General features: G+C 47.5%; 1 protein-coding gene across 1 annotated transcript in view; it reads left to right on the top strand.

Moving 5' to 3' along the window:
* The first annotated feature begins 206 nt into the window (after positions 1–206).
* The window catches only part of ARHGEF26 (Rho guanine nucleotide exchange factor 26), a 42,338-nt gene continuing 23,782 nt past the window's right edge, over positions 207–18,762 (top strand). Inside the window, exons 1-5 of the mRNA XM_426718.8 lie at positions 207–1,025; positions 2,437–2,476; positions 4,246–4,391; positions 9,250–9,306; positions 12,743–12,903. Of these exons, the coding sequence (XP_426718.6) occupies positions 225–1,025; positions 2,437–2,476; positions 4,246–4,391; positions 9,250–9,306; positions 12,743–12,903 (1,205 nt within the window). The 5' untranslated portion in view covers positions 207–224. The remainder of the gene's footprint in view (positions 1,026–2,436; positions 2,477–4,245; positions 4,392–9,249; positions 9,307–12,742; positions 12,904–18,762) is intronic.

The raw sequence follows: 18,762 nt of genomic DNA, 5'->3' as shown, positions 1-18,762 counted from the left end.
CCGTGCGGGGCGCGGGCAGCGGTACCTGCGGGGCGGGAGGCGGCCGCGCTCGGGCCCCGGCGGCGCCGCGCGGAGGTGAGGCCGCGGGCTGCGAGCGAGCCGGGGCGGCTCCTCCTCCTCCACCTTCCCCCCCCCCCCCTTCCCTGTCCCGGCACGGGGTTGCGGCGCTCGGAGGGCCGATCCGCGGGGCGGGACGCGGCGCTTCCGCCTCGGGGGAAGCGGCGATGGACGCGGGCGGCGGGGCGCTGGGGAAGAGGAGAGGCGCTGCGCGGCCGCGCGGCAAACCCCGGCCGCAGTCCTACCAGAGCCCCGGCGGGCTGCTCGTCACCGACTTCCCGGTGGAGGACAGGTGCGCCTTCACCCTCGCGCAGCCCGCGGCCACCGTCAGCGCCGCGCCCCGGGGGGGTTCCCCGCGCCTCCCCGCCCGCGTGGGCTCCGAGCCGCCCGCCGGGCTGCTGGCGCTGCTCTCCAGCGCGTCCCTCGGCTTCGTCGCTAACGGCGCTTTCCCCGCGCCCGGCGGCCCGCAGCCCCGAGGGGCTCGAGGAGAAGCCGAGCGGGGGCCGGCGGGGCCTGAGGGCATCTCCCGGGCCATGTCCCCGGAGCGAGGCGTCGCTCCCCCGGCCCCGCTCCCCGAGCAGCCCGCCGTCACGCTGAGCACCCACAGCCCCGCCGCGCTGAAGGTGGGCACGCAGCAGATCATCCCCCGCAGCCTGGCGTCCGACAGCAAGGCGGCCCACAAGGGCGGCGCGCACGGCGCGGATGCCGGCCGGCGGGTGCTGAAGGCGCGCAGCATGGTGGAGAGCCCCGGGGTGCTGCTGGGCGCCGATGAGGAAACCGAGGGTGAGCCGGACAGCCCGGGCGTGCTGCGGCGCGGCCTGCGCTCCACCTCCTACCGCCGGGCTGTGGTGAGCGGCATCGACCTCGACGGCTCTGCTAACTTTAAGAAGAAAAACAGAATGTCTCAGCCCATACTGAAGGCCGTTGTTGAAGATAAAGAGAAGTTTTCCAGCCTGGGGAGGACAAAGGTAATGGTGCTGTGTGGCGGTGCGTTGGTTTGGGTGCTGCAGGTTACACCGGCACAACTTGTCTGTCACTTCTGTAAGTGCTCGTTTATTTCCAGTTTCCTTTTTGCTACTAAAGCCTCTTTGTAGTCGCTGATGGGTTCCACAAATGGCTTAAAGTGGTGCTTCCAAAGCAGCAGCAGCAGCAGCAGCAGCAGGGACCCTCCGGGCGGCTCCCAGCGTGTGCTGCCAGCATGGTGCCGATGGGCTGCCCCAGCCCTGCAGGTTCTGTGTTGCAGTTCAGCGATGCTTCAGAACCTGCATCCAGGAAGCAGTAAATGGGAAGAAAGAGGCCCGCTGGTTTTGTTTGGCTCTGGTTGCTGGAGCAGATAGACTGACAGAAAGAGAAACCTCCACCCCGCTCGGAGGCACTATTTTAAATGCTTTTAAAACAATCAGAGCGTGACTTCTAATGGAGCAGAGTGCCCAGTGTTAATTCCTGAAGAGCCCTAGGAGGGGTGGATTTACGTAGAATGTTAATGTGGTGAAGTTATATTATTGAGCCTTATTTAAATAGTTCTCAAACATCACACTGCTATAACCTTGTAGCTCATTTTTCAGTACGGTTTGGTACTTCTTTTTAACCTAGTGGTAGATTTGTGCAGCGTTGTGGAAGCGGGCAGTAGATCCATGCAGAGGGCTGGTTTGGAGCTGCTGAAATACTTAGCAGCTTTGTGACAGGTTTTGCCAAATTAAAGATTACGGTTTTGGAAGCTCCTGTGAAGGTGGGAGCGGTGGGGAAGCAGTGGGGAAGCAGAGGTGGATGGGAGCTGCTCCTGCAGGGGGGATGGCTGGAGCTGTGCTGCAGTGCTTTGACCCCCGCAGCAGGGAACGGAGTTTGAGGCGGGATGCTGTGACATTGCCCGACTGCACACACACATCTTTTGCCAGTAGCACTTTCCTATAAAAACCGCCTTCGTGGGCCTTACAGCAGCACAGCAGCCCTTCTGTTTCACGGCTTTGTTTTGGTTCTCAAAATTCTTGTTTATGAAAGTCTTGGTGTGGCTCTCTGCAGTGTGGGGAGCTCCGCACGGCTCAGACGGAGCCTGGTGTCTCCTGGGGAGCCCCGGGACTCTGAGCTGAGTTATGAGCTGAGGGAGCTCTTGTGGTAATGCGTGTAATGCTTTGGAAGTGGGAGGAAAACAAAACATTGGGGACAAAAGTATATAAACAGTGTGTGAGAGTGGGAAAGTCCAGAGCAGCCCTTCACTTTCTGTGATGAAACAGCTGTATTCATGGCCACGTGTCTGACAGGAGAGGTTTCTGCAGTAGGTCCTGCTCAGTTGGTACTTAAGTACGGAATGCAGTTCTTGTTACTGGTGGTCATTTTGCTTTCTTTAATGTGTTTATGTCTCTTTCCTTTTAAAACTATTAGAAGAAAACGCTGAAAGGACAAGGGACGTTTGATGGGGAAGGTAAGCCTTTTTCTGTACATTAAGAGGTGCTTAATAACAAGCAAAATGAACTTAAGCATCATTTGCACAGTTAATTATCACTTGATTACACCAAATACCTTCCTTGTCAATAAATTCTCTATAATGTGGAACCATAGTTCTGGCACTAGCTGTACTTCAGTGGATGCTTGAAAGAATATGGAACTGTGGGTTACAAATGCATTTTGTTTGAAGAATTTCTTCTCAACTTCAGCTCCTGTTCCTCTTAAAAGGAGTACTGGTTGATGTGTCTCAGCCTCAGCAGACCCGCAGAGGAGGTGTAGCTGAGGCTGCTCTTCCAGCCGGCAGACGCAGCTCCCGTGGGTCAGCCTCAGGGTCAGCACTTGCAACAAATGCCTGGGTTGTTACTCTGAAAGTTGAAGGTTAATGCAGCTTTCCCCCCTTTCCATTGTGAACGGAATGCTGGTTGCGCTGCGGTGAATCCCTTGACTGTAAATCCTTTACTTTTTCTGCTACCTGGGCTTCAAATTTCAGGGTCAGAAAAGCTGCCCGTGTATCTGCCCTCCCGTGTCACTCAGTGGTTCAGGGCTGTGTCAGGTTTGCTGCTTTTCCCAGCATTCAGCACAAAGAACTTTTTGCCCGGCAGCAGAGCTGTGGCTGTCACAGTGAAACTGCTGTCACACAGCGGCTGCTGCCTCCCTTGCCCTGCTTAATGCCGCCCGAGGACATCTCCGCTGCTGCCTTACCTTCCCTTTCCTCCTGCTCTGTCTTCCAAACTTTGTGCTGTGTTCTGTTTGCAGCTCTCTGTCTGTTTCTTATTTTCATCTTTTCATGCATTGTCTTCTAATTACTTTCCCTGGATTCTGTAGTGCCTCTCAGAATGCAGTTATTGTAAGGGATTTCCTGTCTTCAGAGCATACAGATCACACAGATGCGTTCCAAGGAACACAGAGGGCTGAGCCCGGTGCAGTGCCTGGCGAGGGGCAGAGCGCACCCCGTGGGGTGGGGGCTGATTGCTGCAGGTGTGCCCCCCCGGCCTGCTGGGCTGCCCTTCCTGCCGCCCCCCCCGGAGCTCCGTGTCGGTGCGGTCTCTGTACGTTACTCAGCTCTTAAAGCTCTCTGTCCTTTCCTGAGTGCTTCTGAAAAGGCGACCAGGGAGGTTGGGAGGGGCCGGGGGCGTGCTGCCCATTGCCTCGTTACTGATGGGCATTACTGAAGCAGTTAGAGGGTATCTTGTTTTAAAATTCATAGGCTCTATTCTTATTCAGGCAACCTTTGAAGTTTCTGTTCGGAATAGTTCTGCCTTGAGATTTCTGAAGCCGGAGTCCTTTCCTTCTCTTGGTGAGGTGGGAAGGCGGTATTAAAGCTGATGGGGTAAAAGTGGGAATGGGTGTTGGATTTACAATGGCCTTTCTGATGAAAATAGGCAGACCTCCGGATTGGTGACCGCTCTGCTGACAGCTCCTTCTGTGTTTTAATTGCTGGCTAATTATGAAACGTCATACAGCAAACCAAGGACAAAAAATTGTTTTCTGTTTTTTTCTTGACAAAGGACACATCTGTTCCTTAATGCAGTCAGTGTGGATCTTTTTTGGTAGCGTTACAGTGATCCATTGTTACTGTACTGCCCCATTGTCCATCCTGAATAAGATGCAATCTCTGTCTTTTGGAGTTTGTGAACAGCACAGTGACATTTTCATTTCGTTCATTGTTTAAGTGCAGCTTATTTTTTATGAAAAGCAGCTAAATAACCTTATAGCAATTAATGGCATATCGTTATTGTTTTATAGAAAACGCTGTGTTATATCAGAACTACAAAGAAAAAGCTCTGGACAACGATTCTGATGAGGAGTCGGAGCCCCGAGAGCAGAAATCAGATGAAAAGGTTGTTTTTCCCTATAAGCCCCTGAGGTCAACATGGAGTCAGCTATCAGTTGTGAGTATTTAATCACTGCATAGCCGGACAAAGGCCGTCAGAGTCGCTCAGAATGCACTGAAGCAAATCTACTTGCTGCTGAGCCTTCAGCTGAGCTTTATCATCATCTTTCTTTCCCTTCCACAGTATATTGTTTCTATGGGTACTTCTGTCGACAAGTTTGTAACTGCTCAAATGTTACCAATCCAGGTTGTGGTTGTGTAGATTTAGATTTTATTTGGGTCTTGTATAAGGTAATTCCACTAGCTTAGAAAAACACAAATCACGTTCTGTCAGTCAGTTTTGATAGGTTTAGACGCGCAATCCTGCCACTGTCATCTTCTGTGGTGCCACCTCTCTGTTATTTGCTGGCATAAATGTGTGTGGGCTCACATGGGTACAGGATCTGATTTGAAGTGACCAAGAAACAAATATCAGTGTAGTTCAAAATGAAATTAAACAGAACTGTGAAATGCAGAGGACGTTGTTTTTCATAATGTTACACTTTAAGATACATTTCATTTTAAATCTACTCTGGACAAAAGAAATGAAGCACACCTCTTCTGTTTGCATATTTAGCCTGAGACCTTTTGCCTTTGCCAGGCTCCTGAGATGGTGGCTTCAGCCCTGCCTGCAGGTGCTGTTGGCAGTGTGCAGGTCCTTAGGAAAGCTGTGGCTGTGGATGGGGATGTTGAGTCAGTGCTGTCTGTAGCCTGGAAAGAGGTTCGGCTCCTGCCAGTGTGCTGTCTGTAAGTTGGAGCAGCGTGGAGCAAACCTGAAATAGCTTTTAGTCCCTTCTTATTCCTTTTTAATTTTCACTAACCTTTGTTATTCATTTCATGAGAAGGTCCTGATCAGTTATTGGTCTTTGTTTTACGTTGCTATCATCCCTGCTGATAAGCTGGAAAGTCAGTGATGCCTGTAGCTGTCCCACTATGCACAATTCTGAGACCAAGGAGAGAACAGAATGCTGGTGTTTTGTTGTTACTTTCATCTTTTGATTTTTCTGTGACTTCTGGGGGTTATCCATAAAATTAAGTGCCATTTTCCTTTTTCTAACTTTTAGACCCTCATCTTTATATATGACACAGGGAAAGATTGCTATCGCACCACACTATGACAGAGTATTTGACCATTGGGACCACTGGCTGTGTTTACCATAATAACTATTAATGCTGAGTAAGATTTTCTCAGTCTGTTCAGAGTGCCTTTTTAGAAGAGCTGTCTTACAGGTGCTGGCGACCTTGTGGTTCAAGGTGTTGAAATGTGAATACCTCTCTGAGTCGTTAACTATAAAGAAGCCAAGACAATGTGGTTTCAAAAAGGTCTGCTTTGAATTTTCTTTCAACAGATTGAGTACTTAAAATGTAGTTCATTTTGCTTAATACTGCAAAAGCATTGCTTCTAATGAGGACAGATTGGTTTTCTTTTGCCTTCTAGGCAAACTAGCAGTTAAGTGCTCGACAGCTGAGGTATTTCAGAAGGAATGATACTCAGTAATAATGATTGCAAAAATGCTAATTTGTCTTGAGACCAAAGTAGAATTGTCTCAGTAAGAACCAGCGGTGTGTTGTGCTTACAGTTACATAAACCAAACTCGTTCTTCACCATTTCTAAGATGGCAAACTTGTTCCGTGTCTGTACTTGATTTACAAGGCTTGAAATGGGAAATCAATGGGAAGAGGTGCTGTGTGAAAATCAAGGGTGGGAACCTGTGAGTCTCGTGGTGCCTCTGTTTACAGCTCTCTGGAAAAGTATGCGTTGTCATTTAGTATGGAAAAGAGTAAGTGTTGAACTGTAGCAGGAAGTCAGCTGGGAAATGCTGAAGCATTGGGTTTCAACGTGCGTTAGGAAAGGCGGGGTGTAGGACGTGTGTGGCCCTTGTTAGCAGTGACTGTGCTGGGAGATGAGGGGAAAGACCACAGAGCAAATCTGTCATCTCTGCGGGGTGTCTCTGGTCATGCAGCCCTGACAGCTGATGGTGGTCTCCTTCTGGAGGTGAAACCTTCATGTACTGAGTTGTTAAAGCGTTTAGAGTGTAATAAAGAAGTGCTTCTGTCTTCTTGCAGTACGTATACACACATGGCAGTGAGAGAGACTTTTCAAAGAGCTTTTGAAGCCCCTGAAGTGGGATGGGATTTAAGTGCAGCTCCTTTCAAACTCCTCCTTTGAGCCCTCTTCCTCTTCAGGTTCCTGTGCCACTTTGAGCCAGCTTATCTGCTCCCTATTCTTTCCAGCCTTCCTCTGTTAATTTAAAGTTCCAATTTGAAGAGAATAAATATTTTTTCTCAAAGACATTCCAAAAGCATCTTTAAATGTTTTTTTTAAACTCATAGCAATCATACCAGTGGTACTATCTGGTGTGTCCTGTGAAATGTGTGACTGCCAACAAGTGCAGCGTTCAGCTGTGCTGGATGATACCAACGTGGTGCTGGGTGTGCAAGGAGCTGCAGATCCATCAGGCAGGAGGGCACGGCCCGAGGTGGCTCTGCTGGTGTGCACTGCCCAGGGGGTTCCAAACAGCCCTCACCTCCATGGGCCGCCTGCGCCCGTCTCTGACTGCATCTCCTGGTAGGCTGGGAACTGCAGCATCTGTCTTTGCAGGTCCTCTGAGCCTGGAGAATACAGTGCACGTTTGCTTTTCCTTACTGCTGTCAGTGCTGCCCTGATTCCTGTCTATATTCACCTTGTCATCTTGTGTTTGTTTTCTCATCTTTTTAGACTGCTGTGGGACCAGCACTGTTGTGATTTTTCTCTCTCGTTCATTAAGCACGTTGCTTCTCTGAGCCACCCTCACCGTGACCTTCCATTGCTGCCTCTTCCCTCTGGTGTCAAACAGCAGCTGCCTGCCTCAGGGCTGATGTCTGCGTTAGCTCTTTTTTCAGAATCAGAAGGCTTGTCCATTTTGGTTTATGGTGTAGCCACCATTTCTCAAAGAAACATTTCATGTGAGTTCTTTCCCCTGTGTAGCTGTTTCTTTAGAGGAGCGTCCCGTACCTGAGTGTGGGATTAACCCCTCGTCCTTCTCCATTCCTCCCTCTGTCTGGTGTGCTCCCTCACAGCTGAGCTGTGGGCAGGAAGCTCTGCAGTCCTGGGGGGCACAACAGTGCTGGCAGTGGTGGTGTCCCTTGTAGCTTTCTTGTTACTGTCTTAGCCTATATTACCCTCGTGGATGGCATAGCACCACAAACGTGGTTTTTAGAATCTTTAAGCTAAAACATTTTGGGCACCTCAAAAATAGGAGTGGTGTTTTTTTCACTGAGCATAACAGAATTGGTCTCCATATTTGCACCTCTTTCTTTTTGGAAGCTTTGCCATTGATTAATTAGGAGCTTGAGCTGTTTGCTTCTACAGCTGATTTGTATGTGCTCTTTGGTATGTGCAAACCCATGTTTGCCAAAGCAGCAGTCACAAAACACAGCTTACGTTTCTGGAACGTGAGGTTAGTGGTTGCTGCATTGTCCTCGCTGGAAATGTACAGTTGCTCCATTAACAGGAAGCAGTGTAATCTCTTGGATATCTTCATAGGTATTTCCTGTGTCAGCATATTTTTAGAAAAGCCCTCCATGACATCCAAAAAATGGTCATTTTGTTTCCTAGTGAGCACTTCTAAGCTTTCCGGTTGTTGATGGAGAGGTACTTCAGTAGGAAGGCAGCTGACTGGTTCTTACGTGGTGCTTGAAGTGTATGCTTATGGTGATGTGTTCAGAGAAGAGCAGTTACTCAAATGCACAAATGGAGTATTTCTATTTTCTTTGTCATGTGAAATGCCAAGCAGTCTGCTGCAGTGAAGTACCATTACTGTGCTGCCGTCCTGCTGAGCCTGCTGCCCGGCTTTGTGGGGGCTGCTGTGCAGGAGAGCAAGTGGAGAACAGGCTGCTGCTGGTGGTCCATTAGGAGCTTTTGGAGAAAACTGGAGGAAAGTGAGAGGATGGAGGTGCACCAGTGGAGTGTCTCAGGAGCAGCTGAGGTCCTGTCCTGACACAGCTGCTGCTCTGCAGAGCGCAGTGCCTGTGCCCTGCTGCTGGGGGTCCTCTAGGAGGTGCACGGAGCCAGCCCCTCCTTGTGCTGCGGCCTCCTGGGTTGCTCAGTGTTCTCCTGGCACGTGGTTCACACTGGGAAAGAATCAACTTGAGAGGTGTGGTGTGGGTTTGGTAGTGGAGTGTGTGGCTCCCAGCTGTGGAGCTGCGATGGGGTCGGCTCCACGTGGCTGGTCTGGCTGTAGGACATGGAGGGAGGAGAAATACTTCTCACTGAAGAAGTTTGACATCATAGGGCTGGGGGTGGTAGCATCATGAGGCACTTACTGAGCACTTTGCAGGTCTTTCTAAGGAAAAGATTCCTCCAGAAGAAGTTTTGACCAACTGGTACCTGTCTAAAAGACCTCCAGGTGTGTTTCACAAATTAAGATACTAATGTGTTGCAGACCAGTGCAGAAAATGCAAATGATGTTAGGTATCCCAACTGACAAATGTACTGGAGAGGAGAAAAGAGTTCTCGTGTGTGTGTGCGTGTGTGTGTGCGTGTGTGTGCGTGTGTGTGTGTGAAGCCCAGGAGGGCTGTGCAGGGACAGCACTGAGCTATGAGCAGTTGTGCTGGAGTCCTTCCATGGGAGTGCTGTGGTGGTTTTTAATTACTTCTTTTTATTCTTTGGAGATATCAAATATTACATTGTCTCTTATACGTTTATTTCTGATGGTTCATTGTTGTCCATCTCAAGTAGAATTAAGTATGCATGAATTTTAGTGCATTGCTTAAATTGTTTCTTAGCGCAGTGTTCAAATAGTTCTGCATATTTGATTTTTGTTGTCTTCAGACCTCTTTGTTCTACAAAATACATTAATGAATTAATTGCTTTTTTTTTGTTTGTTTGTTTTAGGTGAAAAAGAATGGCTTATCAGAAACGATCAGCCAGGAAGAAAGGAAGAGACAAGAGGTACTCTTTAAAGAAAAATGTTCTTCTATGTTGATGTCTCAGGGCTGCACTGTGTGTCTGGTTTGATGCTCTGTGTTGGTTCTGAAGGAGAGGAGCTGAGCACACTGCTCCCTGCCCTGGGGAGGCCTGCTCTCTCCCCGGATCAGAGCTGTGCTGCATGCGGTGTGCTCCCTGCAGTAGAGCACCTGCTTGGTGCTGCTCACTGGGCGCAACAAATGTGTAACATTAACCTCGTGTTCGCAGAGGTGGGAGGTAGCACACAGGGCAACTTCTTGCATTGCCCTTCAGCTGTAACTCACCTCGTGAACCATTCTGAACGGGAGCTCTGTGCCCCACCACTCCTAATGCGTTTCCTTTTGCACTGAAATAGACTGGGAGCGTCTATGCTGTCAGCAGGAGAGGAAGCAGCAGCAGTCACTGATGCAGTTCTCTTTTCTCTGTCCCTTTCTATCTCTGTCCCTCTGTCTCTCTCCTTTTTTGATCTTTTTATTCTCTTTATCTGCTTTCCCCTCTCTCCTTACTTACAGGGGCTATGTCAGAAAGAATGAGAGGTGTTGAAAAGAATAGCCTGACCTAGCCAGCTATTATATCCCTGCGGTTCTTGAGGTATGTCCTTCAACAGAAAAAAAAACCAAAAAGTGATGTTCTGTCTTCTTTTGGTTTGTTTTGGGGTGTTTTTTTTGTTGTTGTTTTGTTTTTGGAATAGCAGCACTGCAGAATTACCTGCTGTGGTCATTTGCTCCACAATCTTCATTTCACCTCAGGACTCCTCGGTGAGCATAGCAGGGTGAGATCTGAGTGGGGCTCCCCATGGTGCCCACAGGTGTGTGCTGCAAGCCTCGCACCCTGGTGCAGCAGTGACCTGCAGCTGTGGTGTTCATACACAGATACTGAAATGTCTCCTATGGCATATGCATGATGTGGACCATAGAGATTTTGTTTGTTTTTAATAATCCTGCATTACCTTGGATGTCTTCTTTTGCTTTTTTGGGCTGTGAGCAGTTCAGGCTGTGTGTTCTGCTCTTCTGTCCCCTCCTGCTCAGAAGCCCCAAATCACAGGGCCTTCATTTTGGTCCTCATGTCCTTCAGGAGCCTGTGGTCTGTACGTCCTGGAGCCATGTCTGCATCCCCTCAAAGACAGCAAGTTCTTCAGCTGTCTTTTAAATACAAAGTCTTAGAATGTTACCAAGTAGTTTGAGCTTGAGGGTTTTTATTTGGACATTAGAGGGGTGTCTTTTCAGAGCGAAGCTAAGGAATATTTTTAAAAGTAGTTGTACCGTCAAGTCATGTTATTTCTTTAAAATTACCTTTTATCAGTTATTTTATTTCTTCAGTTTGCTTTTTAGAGTCTGGTCACATTATTTTTGCCATCACAGTATGTTGTCACTGCAGAAAACCATATTTTTTTGGTTTGAGAGAGTGAAGATTGGAAATGTAATGGTGGGCAAAGGCCCCAGTGCCCTTCTCAGGCTCCTTTCTGCCCATGGTCAGCCCTGTGAGCTGGCACTGCTGCTGCCAGGCTGGCTGTACAGCTGTGTTCTCCCGGGTGCTGAGGCTAAGTGCGCTTGGTGGGCAATTTCACATTATTGTAAGCATCACCTTTGCATCTATTCCTGCACAGCAGTGTGTGCTCTCATGAATAATGTAGGGTGCTGCAGCTATTACCTCCCTGCTGCTGCATCTCTGCCTGCATTCCAGCAGCCGTTGAGGCAGGCAGGAGGATGGAGTGATGCTGCTGAGCACTGTTGGCTGGGCTGCCTTCCTCGTGTGGGCAGTGTCCTGTAGGTTTTCTGTGACGCTGATGAATCTTAAAGGCTGAGCCCAACCTGATCACCCTTAAGGGCTTGAGATAAAACAGCTGCTTCTTTTGAAGAAGACTTTTTAGAAGGGTAGGAAGCATTTTGAAGGTACAGTGTGGGAACACTGAATGTCAGGTTATCCAGGAGAAGCTGTATTTGATCAGAAGCTTACCTCAGTAACCAGAATTCTCTAGACTTAAACTCTTACAGACTCTTAAGAGAGAATGGCCCCAGTGGAGTTGTTTAGTTTTGTTCTTATCCAGCAGTGTTTGCCTCAGCTGCAGGCTGGGATTTTTCAGCAAGGCTGCCTTCAGCATGCCTGTAGTCTCTCTTGGCTTCATATCTGATCATGGAAGAGCAGAGCCTCTCTAGAGCACGTGTCAGACCACCTAAGTGAGCACCTTCTGCAGGCTGTCACTCACAGATGTTTCTCTTTCTCTCTCTCTTTCTCTCTCTCTCTCTCTGTTCATGGAGCCATGGTCATCGTCCTTTCTAACTACTTGGGTCTGCAGTATTATGTTTGAAGTTGGGCTCTCCCTTGTCATTTAAGGATGCTTGGAGAAGTTAATTGCAAATAACTAATGAAGTGATACATGCAAGTATGATCACTGACTTTAACACAAAACTGTGTTAGCTCTGCTGATAGCATTATCCCGTGTTAGCTTTGCACGGGGGGTCATGCTGGTGACAAATGCCATTTGGTGAAGCTTGTGGCAGGAGTGTTCTTGGAAATTTTTTCATGATTTTTCCATAGTGCATATGTGTATAAAAACTGTAGTAGACTGACAGCTTGTAAGACCTGGAGGGGTAAAAGATGTCTAAAAGCTGGACAGGTTTCCCTGTCAGAGATGGACATGTCCGGTGGGATGAGGATTTCCAAGTCCAAGAGTCCATGGAGGTTTGCTGTGAGTGCAGCCAGCAGGGGAGGGCACGTGGCTGTGTCCTCTGAGCAGTGGGGTGGCAGCACACGGCGGGCTGTCTGTGGGAGGCTCTATGTGGTCCCAGTGCCTGGGATCTGGTAGCTGATGGCAGAAGGGACAGGCTGCTGTGTTCCTGCCTGCCCAGCCCTGGGCTTGGCCCTGCTGCAGGCATCGCAGCTCCTCAGTGTGTGTTTTGAAAGTGGCCAAGGTATCAGTGTTGGTACATGTCTAAACCCTGCATTTTGCAAATGGTTTTGCTATCTGCAGATTCTTGGGTAATCAGAGCTGTTAGCCAAGAATGCTTCTAAGCAAGTAACTTACCAGTTTCTCTTTAAAGAAGGCAGCAGCTGAGTCTGGCTGGTGAACAGTTGTGTTACTGATTGTAAGTTTCCAGTCAGACCACAGAAGCAGGCATGTGTTTTTAAATTACAAGCAGAAAAGCCTCCTCTACGTATGAACAGGGAGTGATCACCGTTGGTGGGGAGTTTTTGCCTTCAAACACCATTTGCAGTTGTATTTAAAAGTCTTAATATGGCTTTTTGTCCCAGTGTGAAATCACTGATTTCCAAGGGTGAATGGTACAGATCTCATGGAAATGGAAACTTGCACTGCCGTTTTTAGCTCACATCCAATGCCTTCTCTTTGCTTCCCTCCACCGACAGAAAGGACCCAGCCTCCACAGTAGTAACCCTTCTCTTTCTCCCCTCCACTTCGCAGGCCATATTTGAAGTGATATCTTCTGAGCATTCTTACTTGCTGAGCTTGGAGATTCTGATCCGCATGTTTAAAAATTCCCGGGAGCTGAGCCTCACGATGACCAAAACGGAGAGCCACCACCTCTTCTCCAATATTGCAGATGTTTATGAAGCAAGTAAAAAGTAAGTGTGCAAATGCAAGAACTGCTTTTGATTGTACCTGAGGGTGACTGCCTGTAATCAAAATGTCTTTCAAGCAAGAAATGAAACGTAGCATACAAAATAGTGTCTTCTCTGTTACCACAGAATGGAGCAACAGCCACAAGGGTGAAGCTTTTGTGGAAAGTGGAGGCCTAGCATATAAGAATGTGCAGTCAAATGTGGCACCTGTTGTAAAATAGCAATTGAATTAGAATGGACTTTGGTTCTCCCTGCACCAGGAGTGTAGCCTGCAGTGCCAAGGATTTGCCTTAGCACGATGCAAGAGCTACGGTTTTGATTTTACCAACTACAGATTTGTGTTTGTGATGCAACCAAGGCTCTGCTGGTTTGGATTGTATTTTCCTGCTGCACCTGGCAAGCAGCACCTTGGATATGAGAGCTTTGGTCGGTACTGTTCATGATATGTGGTAGTATTTGCAGGCTGTGTCTCACCTACCCCTTTGTCCTGAGAGACACCTTGCTCTTGTTCAGAAAATCAAATCTTTTCTTGCTGGAATTCTCTGCTCTTGAAGTTTAACACCTGTTCACTTTTCTGACTGCACGGGTTTAGCAAGGAGAGCTTGCAGGTAGGCTGAACTAGAGATGTCCGGTTACATTTTAATGACATAAAACTGAGTTTCCTACTTGAATCTGAGGTGACTTTAAAGTGCTAAACATCTCTTCCTAAACTGCGATGCAGATATGAAGCTGGAACAAACACAAATAGTGGTGAACATACACATGAATTGGGCAGTCTCACTTTGTTCGCGTGTTTGAGCTCATGTTTTGTGGAATAGTTGGAATTAATTTATCTATAGACCAGGCAGAAAGAACGTTGTGTGTTTCAGTAGGAATAAGCATTGTTCCTTTCTGAATGGTTCCTAAGCTGGATCTTGATACATTGAGCAGTCGTATTTAATTGTGCAGTCTATCACATTAAACTTACCTTGCCCCTATTAAACTGTTCAAAGTTGAGCAAGAGTTTAATACTTGCCCTTAGGAGCTGACTCTTGCCAGCGTTGTGCTAGATGAGTTGAATGTGTTTACTTTCTGCTTGGTACTCAATGTGCAGCACGCTGTGCAGCTCTGCTATCTCCTATGTAAACAGCTCAGGCTCCGGGAGCAGCGCTGTGCATCCCCAGCACCTGGCAGCAGAGGCTGCTCGGATCTGCTCTGCCTTTTTCTTCTCTTTTTAAAGTTTATTTTTAAAGTTCTTTCCTACAAAGTCAGTAATGGAAAGGTGGGTACAGTGCACATAGAGCTGCTGAGGAGGAAGTGCTGGCAGGTCTTCTGTGGTGCAAATACTGTGAAGCCTGTTATATTATTGCTGATAATTACTGTCAGAATCACTTAGTACTGCCTGTGCACATACGTGTGCGCTCACAGTGTGTTTCAGAGTTAGGAATACTTCAAATTCTTCTTCAAAAATTGGTTGCATGAGGTTTTGCTTAATGGTAACTTGTTTGTTGCCTTATTGTGATTGATAGCAGCACCAGAAGTTGAATTACTATTGCCTGTGCAACTGAAAATAGAACTGTGCCTGCTGCTTTTCTGGCACCTTATTTCCAGTTTGAAATGAAGCTGAAGGATAAGATGTTGTTTGGTCTCCTACACTGTAAGGTGCCCGTTGCTTTCCTCGTGGAACACAGGACGTTTGCCTCGTTTCTGATGTGGGCATGGGCTGGGAGGGGGCTCTGCCAGGCAGGACTGTTTCTGGAATCAGCCTTTTCCACAGTGAACCTTTCTTTTAGTCCCTCTTCTTTTGTCCCCTTTGTGTCCTTCTTGCAGAAGTCATGCTTTTCTGAATTCTCTTTCACCAAGCCTTGTTTCCCTTCGTACAGCTTCTCAAGTTCCATGTTCTAAGCCCTGGTGATGTCCTTTGGTGACATCCTTTCTTGGCTTCCATTTCTCCAAAGCTGTGCTGTGGAATTTTTAATCAGTTGTGCAGAAATTTGAGTTCACATCTTCTGAAGTTTGTGCAGTAATAGGATTTTATTCCATGGAGCATATATGTTAGAGGTTCTCGTGTTGTGTCAAGTGTAAACCTGTGGTAGGAGCTGTGAGGTAGGCATACATTTGGGCTTAGCTCAGTTATGTTCCATCATCTCCCTGTTGCTTTTTGCTTGTCTCCTTTTCCTGCAGTCGAGGTCTGTTGATGGAAGCTGGCTGCTATTGGATCCCACAGCCACTGCAGGGAGGAGAGCTGTCTGCAGCTCTGTGGTCAGAGGTGCAGGTTATCCAAGCCCATATTTTCTAGGAATAGTACTTTTAAAGACTTCTGCTTGTCTGCAATGTGACTTGTAAGAGTAGAGTATCGTGAGCTGATTTTTGGCTAGAGTTTGCAGAAACATCATCTGTTAGAGGGTAACTGCTGTCTTTTTTAGGTAGCTTAATAGAAATCAAAGGGTAATGAGCCTGGAGACTTTGCTGCTGCTTTGAATTGCTTCTGTAAGAAGCAGTGGAACGTAGCAGTATAGGTAAGCTGTGATTGTTTTTCCTGTGCTCAGTGAGTGAGTCTTCAAAACCATTAAATCATTCCACTTCTGAACTTCTGTTAAAATGTTTAAAGCAGAGGTGGGGATAGCAGTGTATGTGTAGGGGAATTCTTTAAAACCCTTTTGGTTCGTAGTCCTCAGAGGGAATGGAGGGAAAAAAAGAATGGAAAACCCCACACTGCCCTAAAATTATATTCTTATTCTGTTTGGTCTGGAAAGTGTAATGGCTTAAGAACTTGATTTAGTACTACTTGGAGTGAAATCAGAATTCATAACCCCTTTTTAAACTTAAACGAGAGCATATTTTGTTTCCTGAGTTATGCAATACTGTTAAACTATAACAAAATGTGCTCGCTTGCTGGAACCTCGTTTGTGTAAATAATGCAAAGGAGCTTTAAAAGGCCTCTTTCTCAGCACCTCCACACTGCCACTCTGTTTCCAAGGTCTTCCACAGGAGCAAAACCCATCCTGTTACAAAAATGGAATAAAATCAGGCATCTGTGCCACTAGATGTGCTCTGTTTAAGCTGTCTGTAGTTTTCTAAAAAAGACAAAAGAAATGGGAGTGCATGGGTGCAGTTGTCTGAGCAAGCCAAAGCTCTGATAGGAGTGTAGTGAGGCTGAAGAGTGTGGATGGATAGAAGTGGTATCTTCAGTCAGAATTGCTTAGCAGCTATATGTAGTGACTTTGACTTGGAACATGCTTAGTGGGAGCTCTCCAGAATGCCAGGAGAGGCCCCTGTGCATGACAGGGCTGTTGTAACTGAACAACACTGCCTTTGTTGGAAGATGAATGCAGGCAGTAAAGATGGTCTCTGCTTTTGGGAGGTCACTGGGTGCTCCTAACAAAGAGTTGGTCTGAGCTGTGCATGCAGCTTCCTTGGCGTTTGTTTGTTAAAACATCCCAACTCCTTAATGCTGTATTTGCTGTGTATGTAATGTGATTGCTTCTAGCTGGTAGGGCACAAAATCACACGAGTTGCATCCAGGGTCAGCAAGAGCTGTTATGCTGAGATGTAACCTGATGGGCGTGCCGTGGCTCAGCTTATTTGGAACTAAAAGCTTGTGTAGGGAGAGAATGCTGTGCAATCAGTCTGAGCAGTCAGAACTCCCTCCAGCCTCAACACACGGTGCAGGGAGGTCAAGTTCCCAGGAAGGGGCTCCTGGGAAAGAGGAGCTGCTGGGAGCAGTGAGGGAAACATCTCAGCAACAGTTGCTCTGAAGGTGAAACCCACAGCTTTAGGGCAGGTGGAGAGCTTTGGTGTGTTTCTCTCTCTGCCATTAGGGCAGCAAAAGGCTTATGGGTATGCAGAGGTTAGCAATAGCAGAGAAGGGCACAGAGCTTACCAGGACAGATTCAGACTGTTGACTCTGCGTGTTGACTTCAGTAGAGAAAACTGTGTGGGTTGTGAGGTAGCTCAGCATCTTATCTGAGTATCTAAATTAAATTCTAATGTGTGAATATATCCTCAGATCCAGGTAGGCTCTTCATAATTGCTTCTTCTATAAATTAGATTAATGCTTCATCTTTTTCCAGTATCTTTATGTATATGGCATACCTTCATCTTTCTCCATGGGGTAACTTGGTGTCAGTCTTGGTTGAGGACATGTCTGTATTGGGTCAGTTAACAGCCATTAGAAGCACTACTTTTAGAGAATGCAGAGTTTTGTTACTTAATTTATTTGGGAGGTCAAGGGCAAAAAAAAAATAAGCCAAGTACTATAATAATAATAGTAATAATAATAACAACAACAATTGAAGGACTGTGAGAAGACCCCAGGTGGTTCAGGTGAGCTGTAATGAAAGTGGACTGTTCAGAGGCTGCAGCTGACCAGTTGCATTTCCCAGTCGCAGTGGTGTAACAGTCAGTACCATTCTGTGTTCCCACACGGCCTGCCAGACTCGGTCCTGTATTTGTCACCGTTGCTGCCACAGCCAGCTGTGAAGGAAGCTGTACCACTAAGCATGGTTCCCAGGTGGCTCAGTGGCACTGCAGTGTGTTTGGGGAGCAGTTTTCTGCTCCTGTGAGGAAGGCTGCTCGTGCTGGAGGCTTCGAGGTGGATAAATGTCTCCCTTTTCAGTAATCCTGAGCGGTAGTGCTTTGTACAGAGAAAGGCAAACGAGGGATTAAAGCCCTCCCCCAGGGACGGTGTGCTGCCAGGTACGGTGTGCAGGTGGGTGCAGGCACTGACCCGCAGCCGGCGCTGCTGATCACTGCGCTCTGTGAGGCTGCGGTTCTCAACGTGTGGAGCACTGCTGAGTCCACTCTTTGTGATTTCTGCCTTTTTTTTTGTTTGTTTTATTGCTGATGGGACCACTTTCAATTGTCAGGAGACTCCAGGGGGCCCAGAGAGCGCACTGAAGAGCCGTGAGTCCAAATGCCACTTCTTTCTCTAAATTTTAGGTGCTGACAGAACACGTTCGGGTGTTTGTATCGCACTGATGACCTGGGGCAGTGAGTTTATTTTGGTGTTTCATCAGCTCTCCTCCTTCGTGGTTTGTTTGGACATCAGCACTAACTGCTGAACTCTTCAGCTCTGATGTCGAGGGATGATTTGTATGGAGAGTTCTTTCAGCAGCTGAGAAAACTCCCTGGGCTGACCTGACCTGTTGGTCTGCAGATGATGTGCAGTGCTGCAGGACAGCAGTTGGAGGAGTAACACCCAACTGGAAATCGGATTCCTGAGCTGGTGATTCTTTAAGAAGTTAGCTTCCTTGCTTGAGCTGGGATTAGAGGTAGGACTTCACCGTTCAGGGAACCGTATTTCTGAGCTGTGATTCTGAACAGAATCATGTTTCCCCTAGTTTAGCTGGTGATGAACAGAGGTTGAGAGAGAATGCTTTTTTAGGTGGTTAGAAGTGTTTGCACACACATATATACTTACATACATGTATGCGTATGTAAAATTATAACAATTCCTTTTTTTCCCAGCTGTGGTTCTCAGCCTAAGAATCTTTATTTCTTTACCTAAGTCTCTGTTAATGGTTGTTCTTAACATTAACACTGCAGCTCCTTTTCATTGAAAGAAAGAAAGAAACACCCAAACCCCAAATCTTCCCTCTGCCAGTGGGTAAGGATCGTTTTGGCATCAAATCCAAGTACCTTATTCTGAGATGAAACACTGATTGGAGCCAGGATTTAAAGCATGCAGCAGCTGATGGCCCTGTGACCGAGCACAGCCAGAGGAGTCCTCCAGCCATGGTTGTGCTTCAGGAGCGGCACGGTTGGTGCTGGGGCTTCCATTTGGTGGTGGTTTGTGTTTGCTTTGTGCCATGGGGCTCCCATCTGCTGTAATACTTATTTGTGCTGAAACCCGTTGCTATGTTGTATGAATGTATTCTCAGT

This window comes from Gallus gallus, chromosome 9, assembly GCF_016699485.2.
Source record: "Gallus gallus isolate bGalGal1 chromosome 9, bGalGal1.mat.broiler.GRCg7b, whole genome shotgun sequence".
In the NCBI taxonomy this organism is placed as follows: domain Eukaryota; kingdom Metazoa; phylum Chordata; class Aves; order Galliformes; family Phasianidae; genus Gallus; species Gallus gallus.
Note: the sequence above shows the minus strand (reverse complement) of the source record. Positions and strands in the feature narration are given on the sequence as shown.